Here is a 14,655-nt window from a genome sequence, read left to right as displayed (position 1 = left end):
TATGCACTCCACGCCTATGGGAGTGGAGAGGCGTTCATATTCATTACCTTAATGAGAGGGGCCATCTGATTGCTCAGCAGGAAGAGCTGCTGGCGCCGGAACGAAGAAGATGCAGCTACGGGCGCACAGGAAGGTGAGTATGTTTGCTGGAAACCGGCGGCTGGCACTGTGCGCTATTACAGCAGCGGCACAGGCTTTAGCCACAGCTGCCGACTCCTGCCTCTGGGACCCGCTGCCCCCCCCCCCTCCCCCGACAGGTTCTGGGACAATTGACTCATGTATAAGTCAAGGGGGGTGTTTATCCCGGCACATTCGCTCATCACTAGTGTGGAGTAATGCAGCCGGACTCTGATTCATGCTGCCCATCCCATGAAGTAGCTGTTAGTTTATCATTTTATCTGTTATTGTATTTCTACTGCTCCCTAGTATTCAAGTTGTAATTCACCATACAGTTCCAGAGATTCATAGAGTAATTATGTAGAGCAGCCTACAGACACGTCTTTGGAGAATCCTGTAAGCCACACCACCTTGATAAACACTTTAACAAGACACACAAAATAAGAATGCTCATATACCAGAAACATTATAGCGGATAAACCAAAAAAAAAAAAAAAAAAACGCAAAAATTCAAATCAGATGAGAAGGACAGCAGCAGGAATAAAATAAGAGAAAACTGGTCACTTTCGATCTGCTGACTGATCCTCTTCAGGAACAAACTATGCATCATATGTAATATAATAATAATTACTAATTATATCTTTTATTTCCTCTGTTTTACAGGAAGGGTAATACTAGCAACCAGTAATGGGGTGTATGTTTTAATCCCCTTACCTTTGGAAAAGCAGATACAGGACCTTTTATCAAACCAGAGAGTAGAAGAAGCTTTAGTGCTTGCCAAGGGTGCCCGGCTTAATATTCCAAAGGAGAAATTTCAGGTGCGCAAAATTTAATTGTAATGGATTGATTGTAAAATTTTTATGTTTAATTTCTTTTTTATGTCCTTCCTCATTCGCGGGTCCTCTACAAGATGGCCTGGGCGTTTATACAGTTAGGTCCATATATATTTGGACAGAGACAACATTTTTCTAATTTTGGTTGTAGACATTACCACAGTGAATTTTAAACAAAACAATTCAGATGCAGTTAAAGTTCAGACTTTCAGCTTTCATTTGAGGGTATCCACATTAAAATTGGATGAAGGGTTTAGGAGTTTCAGCTCCTTAACATGTGCCACCCTGTTTTTAAAGGGACTAAAAGTAATTGGACAATTGACTCCAAGGCTATTTCATGGACAGGTGTGGGCAATCCCTTCGTTATGTCATTCTCAATTAAGCAGATAAAAGGCCTGGAGTTGATTTGAGGTGTGGTGCTTGCATTTGGAAGGTTTTGCTGTGAAGGAAACACAGGGTCAAAGGAGCTCTCCATGCAGGTGAAACAAGCATCCTTAAGCTGCAAAAACAGAAAAAACTCATCTGAGAAATTGCTACATTAATAGTGGCAAAATCTACAGTTTGGTACATCCTGAGAAAGAAAGAAAGCACTGGGGAACTCATCAATGCAAAAAGACCTGGGTGCCCACGGAAGACAACAGTGGTGGATAATCGCAGAATAATCTCCATGGTGAAGAGAAACCCCTTCACAACAGCCAACCAAGTGAACAACACTCTCCAGGAGGTAGGCATATCAATATCCAAATCTACCATAAAGAGAAGACTGCATGAAAGTAATTATAGAGGGTTCACTGCACAGTGCAAGCCACTCATAAGCATCAAGAATCAAAAGGCTAGACTGGACTCTGCTAAAATAAAAAAAATATCTAAAAAGCCTCACAGTTCTGGAAAACATTCTTTGGACAGATGAAACCAAGATCAACCTCTACCAGAATGATGGAAAGAGAAAAGTATGGCGAAGGCGTGGTACAGCTCATGATCCAAAGCATACCACATCATCTGTAAAACACGGCGGAGGCAGTGTGATGGCTTGGGCATGCATGGCTGCCAATGGCACTGGGTCACTAGTGTTTATTGATGATGTGACACAGGAGAGAAGCAACCGAATGAATTCTGAGGTACTCAGAGCCATACTGTGTGCTCAGATCCAGCCAAATGCAGCCAAACTGATTGGTCGCCGTTTCATACTAGAGATGGACAATGACCCAAAACATAAAGCCAAAGCAACCCAGGAGTTTATTAAAGCAAAGAAGTGGAATATTCTTGAATGGCCAAGTCAGTCACTTGATCTCAACCCAATTGAGCATGCATTTCGCTTGTTAAAGACTAAACTTCAGACAGAAAGGCCCACAAACAAACAGCAACTGAAAACCACTGCAGTGAAGGCCTGGCAGAGCATCAAAAAGGAGGAAACACAGCGTCTGGTGATGTCCATGAGTTCAAGACTTCAGGCAGTCATTGCCAACAAAGGGTTTTCAACCAAGTACTAGAAATGAACATTTTACTTACAATTATTTAATCTGTCCAATTACTTTTGGTCCCTTTAAAAACAGGGTGGCATATGTTAAGGAGCTGAAACTCCTAAACCCTTCATCCAATTTTAATGTGGATACCCTCAAATGAAAGCTGAAAGTCTGAACTTCAACTGCATCTGAATTGTTTTGTTTAAAATTCATTGTGGTAATGTCTAGAACCAAAATTAGAAAAATGTTGTCTCTGTCCAAATATATATGGACCTAACTGTATATACACTTGGTATTTCTCAATTAAAGAACATCTACAGTCCAGTCATTACGTCTTTATTACTTGTGTATTGCGTTATTCAGTGCAAATGGTAGTGCATTTCCTGTTTGGTCAGCCGGTTTTAGAGAAGTGCTGTGTACTGTGCAATAATAATGTTTGTGTGAGTGATTGCCCAAATACCTTTTATGGAAGGCTGCAATGGCTTGGTTATGAATTAAACTGCGTTAAAAGGAATCTAATGTGCAGACAGGGACCTTGATTCCAGCTGTGTCACTTCCCAGGCTGTTTGCTGTAATTTTGATAATCTACTGTTGATACATCTGTAATTTTATCACTAGAGGATTAGTAAACCTGCTTCTATGTAGTCTTCCATTTTCATGAACTCTGTATGACCGCACCTCCAGCACTGATTGGCAGCTTTGTACCAAAGTGCAGTGTACACAGAAAGCTGACCATTAGTGGCTCATTACAGAGCTCAGCATTTAGAGAAGTGATAGATCTGCAGCAGATAAATGGGGAATTTTTACCAAAACTGCAATGAGCTGCACTGGAATCAAGGTCTCTGTCCTTAATACATACTGCTCTGCAATGAGGTAGCAAAACCGGGTTACAGATTCCCTTTTACAAACGTAAAGGTTCACATCCATATGTTGCTCAATCCTCTGTGGGGAAGTCTACTCAATAGACTTATTGTAAATTATTTCTGCTTCTTATAAATTCAGTTTTTCATTTTTATTTGGAGAAAGTCGTGTGAAAATTAAACTCCCGGTTGCAAGAACCAGTATAGAGGACTGGTCTGAGATCCAAACCCAAATTTTGTTGTGTGGTTTTAATCATGCTTTCTAAAATAGGTTTACCACTTCCTGTGGGTAAACCACATTAAACTGCTTTTGTGAAGTGTGTTTTTTTTTTTTTTATGTTACATCATTGAGTTCCATATTTCAATCTCATGCTTGTTCTTTTATTGCTGTTTCTGTTACAAATAAGGACCACCATGCTGGGCATATTGCACAGTAAAGTTGGAAAGTAGGCTTCAGTGACACTGCGTCACTGAAGCCTTGGAAACAAAAACAGTTTCAAATGGGGGAAGGTAGACACAAACTCATATCACTATTACTGATGTTTATTAGACAGCTCCTGTTACAGTTTAAACAGAAGACGAGAGCCTCTATAGCTGCCCATGTGATCGTATGTCATCATGGAATAGATGACATTATTGTTTAGGGGAAGAGAAAGCAAAGAGAAATGGACAAATCAAGATATTGTTTGATGAGCAGCAGTCAGGAGGTAGAATTCCGGGAAGTGAGTATACTCTACCTGAAAGCAATGAAGAGTGTTATAGACTGCAGTGATGGAATGATTTGTTTCAGCATAAGTGCTAAATACACAAAGAATAGATAAATACGGTATGTAGATTGGTAACGGGAGCAGTGGCTTTATAATACAGAGATTATACAAAAATACTGTATCTGCGATTTTTTTTTTTTTTTTTTTTTTTTTTTTTTTTTTTGTTCACTACATCTAAACCACAGGTAAAAGGTAAAATAAAACTTTATATGTGTTCCATTCATTACAGTGGATGTTCGATGTCTTTCAGAACTGAGAGCCACATTTGGCTTCTTTGTTCATCCAAATTTAAAGGTAACAATATGTAGGAATATGTGTTTTATATGTATGTCTCTATGCGATTCAACACAATAACCGATATTGCAACCAAAGCCAAGGAAAATGTTTCTTTTATAATGACTTTGGAAGCTGAAAATCCCATGTCCTGACCAGGCAGCACTTGATAGTACTGTCGATCATCACCTGACAATTTCAATAGTGCCTAGTATTCGTAAATTTTTATCTATAACCAGTACTGTGCAATAGTTTTAGGTATGTGTGGAAGTTAAAAAAAAAAAAAAAAAAAAAAAAAAAAGTGTTAATTGTTGATTTATATCAATTCTGAAAATGGAAAGTGAATAAATATAAATCAAGTCAGTATTTGCTGTGATCGCTCTTTAACTTCAAAGTGGCTCCATATATATTTATTCTTTTTTTAATCAGATACATTTTTAGTAAATGATAACAATTATATCATATGACATCAAGCAGTTGTTCACATATAATCATAAATTTTTATGAACAAAACTCCCCCCCCCCCCCCCCCCCCCGAGACCCCTTCAGTGTCTTCCTCATTTCTATTCCGATACTCTTTCCCACATCCATATATAATTGTTTATGAACATCAACTATATCATAATACATCCTCCCCACAAATCTAACTCCATTCTACCCATGGCTGCCATATCTTATGAAATACATCGAGTTTATTTCTCTTAGTATAAATACTTTTTTCCAATGAAATTATATGCTCCACCTGCGTAAGAAAGTCTCGTCTAGTTGGAGGCTCTTCTCTGATCCAGAACCGAGCGATCAACTTCCTTGCTATGAACAACAGTCTACAAATCGCCAGTTTGACCATGGATACCGCTACTAATTCTTCTACATACCCTAATATACAGACCAAAGGGTCTCTGGGGATTGCACACCTATATATCAATTCAATCCGACTCAATACGATTGTCCAGTACGTAGACAATCTAGGTCAATGCCACAGCATGTGCAGCATGTCTGCCCGTTCCTGCGAACATCGTGGACACTCGGAATCGGACCTCAAACCCATCTTGAACAGTCTATCGGGAGTTCTGTAAGCTCTGTGAATTACGTATAGCTGAGACATCCTCCCAGGTTCGCTCATAGAGATCTTAGGCACATATTCTAAAATAGATTCCCATCTATCGTCATTTATCTCTCCCAATTCAACCTCCCATTTCACTCTAGACTTGATGAGATGTTTGACTAGAAAAGTGAATAATAAATCTCTATACACTTCTGAGATTGCCCTCCTTGTCCCGCTGTTCTCCAAAATGGAGGCCAGCGTGATATCAATCTGGATCTCAATAAGTTTCCTCCGACATTGCGACCGATCTGCATGCTGAATTCTTTTATAATCAAACAAATTTGAATGCGGTAACTGGAATTCTGTTTGCAGCTCCATAAATGACTTAAGACTCCCCTGACCCATTAGCTGTCCCATCCTTCTGATTCCTGCCTCTCTCCAGGGCCCAAATCCTTCCATTTGCCCGAATTCTTTCAAATTTATATTATCCCATACAGGAGAGTATTTGGTAAGGCCCGTGACACCCCTTATCTGTTTAACTTTTTCCCATACCTTATGAATTAGGAGAACAGTAGGAAACCGAGAGCCTAATTTTAAAAACTGCCCCCCTTCTAAACTCTCTCCCAGAGGCCATTTTCCAAACAAATATCTCAAACTACTGGGCGATTGTCTCTGTCCCGTCTCCACCCCCCATCCTCCAATATGCTGGCATTGTGCTGATAAAAAATATACCCAGGGGTTGGGAAGCGCCAAACCTCCTTCGGCCTCTGCAAAGTTTCTTGTTTAAACCATGGGCTTTTCCCCCCCATATTAGTTCGCCAAACAGCGATTTAATTTTGTGGAACCTACTCTGCGAGATCCAAATTGGAGAATTATGCAGTACATATAACAGCTGTGGCATCACAATCATTTTTAAAAGGTTCACCCTTCCAATTACCGAAAGATGTAATTTATTCCATGCTGATATTTTGGAACGAATTTTTTGTAGCAAAGGGCTTAGATTAAGTTCTTCAAACCTAGTCAAAGGAAGGGCGATTTAAATCCCCAAATATTTAAATTTCGAAACTACCTTCAATTTTGCTGACCTTTCCAACCCCCCATATCCCCATCTACCTCATCAATGGGCATTATGCACGATTTGTCCCAATTGATTTTGAGTCTGGAAAATTCCCCAAATTCCTCAATTAATGCCACCGCGTTATCCAAATTCTCCCCTGAGTCCTCCAAAAATAGCAAAATATCGTCGGCATACAAAGACACCCTCTCCTCCTTCACTCCATAGACAAATCCTTTTATCTCTTGTGCATCCCTTATTTTAGTGGCCAGAGGTTCCACGGCGAGGGCAAACAGCAACGGAGACAACGGGCATCCCTGCCTCGTACCCCTATGTAATGAGAAACTATCAGATAATTCATTATTCACTCTAATTTTTGCCGTTGGAGAGGAGTATAGCAACCCCACCCACGATATAAACTTGGGCCCAAACCCAAGGCCCATCAAAACCGACCACAAGTACTTCCATTCTACACAATCAAAGGCCTTATGGGCATCCAAAGACACTACTACTCTCTTTCCAGCATTTTTGGCTGGAATTTGCATATTTAAATATAGCCTCCTTAAATTGATTGCTGTAGATTTATTGGGCATAAATCCCGATTGATCTGGGTGGATTACTTTATCAATCACGTGGGTCAGTCTGTTGGCCAAGGCCTTCGCCAAAATCTTTACATCTGCCGTAAGGAGTGAAATTGGTCTGTAGGACTCCGGATTCAATGGGTCCTTACCAGCTTTAGGAATGACCACCACAATGGCCTCTCTCATAGATGTAGGTAACATTCCCCTCTCCAACGACTCATTAAATACCTTCTCCAATTTGGTTATTATTTCTTCATTAAAAATTTTATACACCTCTGCCGGAATGCCATCCGCCCCCGGGGCCTTATTTCCCGCCAGTGCCACCCTCAACTCCTCCGCTGCAAGCGGCCTATCCATCCATTCTCTGTCTTCATCCCCTAGTCTAGGAAGCTTAATCGCCCTCAGATACCTGTCCATCTCCTCTTGACCTTTATATATCTTTGAGGAGTATAGCTCACTATAAAATTGTTTAAATACATCCAAAATTTGATCCCCCTGTGTAACCACATTACCTTCCTTAGATTTAATTGCATACACGTGAGGATTCCCGTTGTGCCGAAGCTACCACTGAGAGCAGGTGCCCCACTTTTTCACCCTCCGCATAGAATGCCTCATTCTGAAATGCCCGCCGTCTCTCAGCCTTTCGGATGTGAAGTTTATTAACTTCCGACTGGGCCACTCTCATGCGGGTCTGCGTAGCTTTAGTACACTGCGCACCCAATGCTTCCTCCGCCGCCCTTAATTCCTCCATCACTGCTTTGTCTAGATTTTGAGACCTAGTCTTATATCGAGACACTTCTCTGAATAAAATCCCTCTCAAGAACGCCTTCATAGTATCCCAGACTACATGACCCTCTGCACTACCTTCGTTTATCCTAAAGAATTCTCCCAGTTCCTCTCCTATCTTTCCCATATCCAACAACCGTAGCCAAAAGGGATGAATTTTCCAACCCATACCTGTCAACCTCCCCCGTTCTTCCAATTGTAGAGATATCACCAGTGGACAATGATCCGATAGGACTCTGGGCAAATATTCCACTTCCTGTACCAAATTATCCATCCCCTCATTTCCCAAAGCCACATCAATGCGAGATAGGGATCCATACGTCGCCGAGTAGCACAAGTAAGTGTAGTTCTCCATATTCCGAACTCTCCACAAGTCTATCCAACCAATTTCCCTCATGTAGTTTCCAAAAGGTGTCACGTTCCCTCCCTCTCTGCTCCCCGCATGTTTACCCTTATCCCAATGATCATTTGCAATATTATTCACATCACCTATTACAAGCAACGGGACCCCAGTCCATTTCCCGGATAAGTCCAGAATTTCCTGTATCTTCTTTCCAGAAAATGGTGGAGGGATATACAAAGACACAATACATAATAGTCTATTCAATATCTTACATACAATAAACACATATTGCCCATCCTTGTCTATTATAGCCTCCACTTCTTCATATGGAGTAGAAGTGTGGATCAACACCGACACTCCCCTAGCATAGGCTGAGTACGTCGAGTGATAAGCCTTCCTCACCCACCTTTTTTGTAACATAGCTACTTTGTCTTTTACCAGATGTGTTTCTTGGAGGCAAATCACTGAGGGCCTCAGCTTCAGCAGATATTGTAAAATTGCGGCCCGTTTTGAGACGTTAGCGAGACCCCTAACGTTCCAGCTTAGAATTTTAATTCTACCCCCCCATGATATGTTGCAATACCAAACATTTGACCCGTTATACCTGAAATCTCGGTCCCCCACCCCCCCTTCCCGCCTCTACCCCCTGTCTCAACCTTCCAACTGAAATAACTCTCATCCTTCCCCCCCACCCCCCTCCCGAAAAAAATAGTTATCTCCCACAACATTTAAGCTGAAAAGAATTCTCTCTCCCTCTCTATTTGAGATCAAGAAGGGCGTTTTTTACAGCCTAACAATAAAAGCTCTGCACTCCAACTACTCTCCCGTCCACATTTATCAAACTGCAATAATCATTGCGAAGCCGAACACAACCCACATAAACCAACATGGCATTACTTCATCTCAGAGATGACCATTAACTTATCAAATTCAAACTAAATCACAGTTAGTCACTGTTTCAACATCACTCAGAGTATGCTTCAACGGGACTGTCCCGCTCTGATATTCTTTATGTTAGAGTCAAGCCAGAGTGTCGCCTCCTCTGGATTTTGAAAAAAGTGCACTCGATCCAAAGCTACAACTCTCAGCTTAGCTGGGTAGATCATTGAATAGCGCACATCCATGTCTCGTAGTCGTCTTTTAACTTCTCCAAACGTCATCCGGAGCTTTTGAACCGCTGCAGAATAGTCTGGGTAGATGGAAATGCGATTGCCATCTATAGTAAGTTCCGCACAGGTCCTGGCTTTCCGCAGCAGAGTATCCCGGTCCCGATAGTTCAGAACTTTGGCCAAGATGACTCTTGGGGCTGATCCTGGGGGCAGGGGTCTAGTGGGCACACGATGTGCTCTTTCAACGGAAAACATTTTAGTGAGACCATCCCCTCCTACAGTATTTTTCAGCCATGACTCAATGTACTCAGTGGGGTTATTTCCTTCTGCTTTTTCTGGTACCCCCACAATCCTCAGGTTGCTCCTACGGGAGCGGTTCTCCAGATCATCGGTTTTAAATTCCAGTTCAGCTATACGCTGCACATACTTTTTTTCCCTTTTCAACAGATCAATAACCTGGTCTTCAGCGCTCCCCACACGTTCTTCCACCACCTCCATTCTCTGTTCAACTTTGCGCACTGCAGCATTAATCGCAGCCGTCTCCCTTTAAATCATCCACACGACTGTTCAAAGCCGCAAGGGCAGACTTGTTGTAAATTACCATAGAAAATATATCTTTGAGCGTCGGCTCTGCTATGTCTAATGTGTCCGGCTGTTCAAGCTGGCCAGCGCGTGCAGCCATAACAGGGGATCTCTGTTCCTCCCCACCACTCTGTGGCTGGCCCCCTCCTTCCTGCTGTTTCCCAGGGATCTGCGTTGTGTCAGGTCTCTCACCTTCAGCCGCTGACCTCTCATTAGCAGACTCCTCTGACCTCGCAAAGCGTTCCAGCCGAGCGATCACCTCCATCCGTCTTTGATATACCGCGCTCGCCCTTGCCGCCTCCTCTGCAGTCTCGGCGCCATCTTGGGCCTGAGTGCTTCCCGACGCTGCCAGCTCCTTCTGTCTCCTGCGCGTCATCCTCGTGCAGGACTCCTCTCCACCAGACCGTCCTCCACTCACTGCTACTCCCCGGATCTCTGCACACTTCTTGGAGCGATTTCAGCGTTCGGCGGCGCCTCAGGTATCATTAATAAGGGAGATTGTGGCAGGAGAGCTCCACTGCACGTCTTCTCACATCGTGCGCTAGGCCACGCCCCCCATATTTTATTTATTCTAATCGGATGCCTCCGTGATGATATTACAAGGAACCTCCACCATGCTTCACTGTTGCCTGCAGACACTCATTATTGTACCACTTTCCAGCCCTTCAATAAACTGCCTTATGTTTAGTTTGTTATTTTAACGACCTTCGGCTCAATCTCAAGCCATGAGGACTTGGCTGATGAAGGCTCTGCAGGAAGAGTGATCTTGTGCAAGCCTAGATAGGTCCACCAGGGTTTTCTCCACAGTTATCTTGATAGTATCAATACATCAGGTGGCTGGTATTCCATTTTGCCTTGTTTCTTCTTCTATTCTTCCGACCATGATGTCCTTCTCCAGTGATTGCTCTCTTCCTATGATGTGTCCAAAGTAGGTAAGTTGTAGCTTGGTGATCATTGGTTCAAGTGACAAAAGTTTTACCATAACCAGGTTCCCCGCATCATGTTCCCACATGCTTTATGCCTCCATTAGCCCTCTGTGTCTGTACTGTTACACACTTACCCTGATTGTATGGACCAGTCATAATGTTAACTGTTACCACCCACCTTTCGTGTCTCCCTCTTTCCTCATAGACTGTAAGCTTGCGAGCAGGGCCCTCTTTCCTCTTGGTATTTGTTATAATCTACTGTATGTGATTATTGTTATGCTGTAATGTCTATTGTCTGTACAAATCCCCTCTGAAATGTAAAGTGCTGCGGAATATGTCGGCGCTATAAAAATAAAATTTATTATTATTATTATTTATAAGTGACATGTCTGGCTTGATTCTTTTTCCAAAATTGATTTGTTTGTTCTTCTTGCCGTTCATGGTGTTAATAACATCCCTGTCCAGCATCATATTTCAAAGGTGTCTATTCTTCTTCTGTCTTTGTTTTGTTACAGCCAAATATTTCACATTTTGACTCATCAGTCCAGAGCCAGCTGCTGCCATTTTTCTACATATCAGTTCCTTTATTTTTGTACAGTCAAGTCTTGTTTCCATGTGGAAGGTATGATTTTTGGCCACAATTTTTCCATGAAGACTACTTTTGGCCAGACTTCTCAGAACAGTAGATCGGTGTAGCGGAGTCTTGCTGTTTGTTGTCACATCAGAACTGATGGCACCGCTAGACATCTTCTGATTTTGATGGGAAGTAATCATGATACATCATTTGGTGCACTAATATTCCTTAGCTGACCAGTACATTTACTATGCAGCATTTTTTCCACACCTGCCTAAAAGTTTTGTTTTATATGTATGCACTGGATTAAGTGCACAGCTTCTTATTGTAATATTAATGCAGTAGCAGTCACAGTAGTCTTCTAGCGTTACATACTCAGTAACTAGTGTTTGTTCTTCACAGGTCATGTATAGAAGAATACTACAACAGGCTGGCTTCATACAATTTGCACAGCTTCAGTTTTCAGAAGCAAAGGAATTATTCAGGTAAAATAGCTGTAATTGCTCAGAATGTGATGTTCGTAGCAGAGGTAATTAGGTGACATCGTGTTGGATTAGCATGGTTGTATAGTCATCTATCCTGTCAGAAACTGTAAGTAAAAATTAAAGGGGAAATTCACTATTTATATATACAGTAAGTATTCCAGTTTCTCCTCCCTTCAGACCGCACAGATCACCTGCCTACAAAATGGCTGCTGGTCGAGGAGCATGTGACCTGTCCTTTCCATAGGCCTCCTTCAATTGAAAATCGTCTTTCCCTTGTTCATTGTTACTCTATTGGAGAAGACTGATGGAACAGGTCTGGTCACATGTTCCTCCACTAGCAGCCATTTTATGGACAGATCTGTGCAGTCTGTGAGGAAAGCTGCAGTAACAAGAGCAGGAGGAGGACCGGTCATGCCTGTATAGTAGTAAGTGCCACAAAATCATGTCCTTAACATCTCTAATGAAATAAAGATAATATGGCCGACCCCTTTAAACCTTTTTGAGACTGCTTTGAGATTTCAGATATTAGTAATGTAACAAAACATTCCATGTTGTAAATTGTTCTTGCCTTTTATATATTTTCTATTTGTTAGAGGTCTTTTAATTGTTTTGTATTGCAGAAGTAGTCACCTTGACATCCGGGAACTCATCTCTCTCTACCCCCTTCTCCTGCCATCCTCCTCTGCATTTATCCGTGCCCATCCTCCCTTGCACGAATATGCCAACCTTAATCAGCTGACACGGGGCGACCAGGAAAAAGTTGCTACGTGCAAACGTTTTCTCATGTCCTATTTAAGTGAAATCCGCAGCACAGACGTGGCAAATGGCTATCAGGAAGAAGTAGATACTGCCTTACTAAAACTTTATGCTGAAGCGGATCACGAGAGCCTGTTGGATCTGTTGGTCTCAGACAATTACTGTGAAGTGTCAGACAGTGCAGTCTGGTTGGAGAAGCACAAAAAGTAAGTGGTGTGGAGATGGCTGTTAGTCACCCGGCGTAATATGTGAAACTGTCCATTTACGACTATAGTTCTGCAGACTCTTATGCTTACTTATAAGAACCTGTGCTTTTACTCCCTGGGGCAAAACATTAACAATTTAAGTCTGTTTTCATTTCCATAAGCAAATTATGGTTCCCACCTATTTTGCACCATAATTTTTCGGCCACTCTCAACAATTTTTCAAAAAGTGGCCTGATAAATTTGTGCAAAACCAATTCAAATGAACACTAGTCAGAAATGTCTGCACCAAATCTTCTCTATGGTGAGATTCCCTAACACTGGCTGGTCCCCTATCAAGCAGTAATGGGTAACATAGTTAGCAAGGCCGAAAAAAGACATTTGTCCATCCAGTTCAGCCTATATTCCTCAGCCTATATTCCATCAGAGTAAATCCTGCGTCCTTCTAAAGCAGGGGTCCCCAACCGCCGGTCCGCGGCCCAGCACCGGGCCGCTGCAGTGCCCTTGCCGGTCCGCGGACACAAGGGGAGCCAGGGGCGGTCAGTGGCATAGCGGGGGCTGGGGCGGCGCGCAGCAGTTCTTAGCGGCGGGCAGGGAGCGATCAAGCAGCTCCGCTGCCTGCAAGAGGAAATAGCAGGAGCGGAGCTGCAAGGACCCGTCCAGCTTCCTGCCCGCCGCCCGCGCTTCCTGTCTCTGACTGACACAGAGAGGAGAGCGCGGCCGCTGCTGTGTCAGAGCGAGGAAGCGCGGGCGGCGGGCAGGTGAGAGGAGAGAGGTGGTGTCTGTGTGTATATGTATGTCTGTCTGTGTGTGTGTGTATAATGTGTGTACATGTATGTCTGTGTGTGTGTTGGTCTGTGTTTGTGTAGCCTGGCCCTGGAGGAGATGGGGACATGAGGAGAAGGCCATGAGGGGAGTGATGGGGTGAAGGCAATGATGGGGAGAAGGGAGTGATGGGGTGAAGGCAATGATGGGGAGAGGGGAGTGATGGGGTGAAGGCAATGATGGAGAGACGGCAGTGATGGGGTGAAGGCAATGATGGGGAGAAGGGAGTGATGGGGTGAAGGCAATGATGGGGAGACAGCAGTGATGGGGTGAAGGCAATGATGGGGAGATGGCAGTGATGGGGTGAAGGCAATGATGGAGAGACGGCAGTGATGGGGTGAAGGCAATGATGGGGAGAAGGGAGTGATGGGGTGAAGGCAATGATGGGGAGACAGCAGTGATGGGGTGAAGGCAATGATGGGGAGAAGGGAGTGATGGGGTGAAGGCAATGATGGGGAGACAGCAGTGATGGGGAGAGGGGAGTGATGGGGTGAAGGCAATGATGGGGAGACAGCAGTGATGGGGAGAGGGGAGTGATGGGGTGAAGGCAATGATGGGGAGACAGCAGTGATGGGGAGAGGGGAGTGATGGGGTGAAGGCAATGATGGGGAGGAGGGAGTGATGGGGTGAAGGCAATGATGGGGAGATGGCAGTGATGGGGTGAAGGCAATGATGGAGAGACAGCAGTGATGGGGTGAAGGCAATGATGGGGAGAAGGGAGTGATGGGGTGAAGGCAATGATGGGGAGACAGCAGTGATGGGGAGAAGGCAATGATGGGGAGAAGGGAGTGATGGGGTGAAGGCAATGATGGGGAGAAGGGGGTGATGGAGCACTTATTCAAAACCTATGGTGAGTTGAGTCACATTATAAATGTTATTTAATTATAAGTATGCACTGCTACACTACAACCGTGTCCATAGCCCCGCCCCCTTATGACCAAAGCCCCGCCCCTGCCACACCTCCATCCCCGCCCTGCCGGGCCATGGAAGAATGGTCTTGCTTGAAACCGGTCCCCGGTGCAAAAAAGGTTGGGGACCACTGTTCTAAAGAACCTAATAACTGTAAGATACAA

At 43.6% G+C, this 14,655-nt stretch overlaps 1 protein-coding gene across 4 annotated transcripts in view; it reads left to right on the top strand.

Moving 5' to 3' along the window:
* TGFBRAP1 (transforming growth factor beta receptor associated protein 1) overlaps positions 1-14,655 on the top strand; it is a 91,910-nt gene that overhangs the window by 23,421 nt on the left and 53,834 nt on the right. For all 4 annotated transcript variants that reach the window (XM_073550661.1, XM_073550660.1, XM_073550662.1 and 1 more), the window contains exons 4-6: positions 781-935; positions 11,716-11,798; positions 12,419-12,760. In XM_073550661.1, the coding sequence (XP_073406762.1) occupies positions 781-935; positions 11,716-11,798; positions 12,419-12,760 (580 nt within the window). The remainder of the gene's footprint in view (positions 1-780; positions 936-11,715; positions 11,799-12,418; positions 12,761-14,655) is intronic.

The sequence above is a fragment of the Dendrobates tinctorius genome, unplaced genomic scaffold, assembly GCF_039654945.1.
Source record: "Dendrobates tinctorius isolate UK_male_01 unplaced genomic scaffold, ASM3965494v1 ptg000166l, whole genome shotgun sequence".
In the NCBI taxonomy this organism is placed as follows: Eukaryota; Metazoa; Chordata; class Amphibia; order Anura; family Dendrobatidae; genus Dendrobates; species Dendrobates tinctorius.
This window is presented reverse-complemented; position numbering and strand designations above follow the sequence as displayed.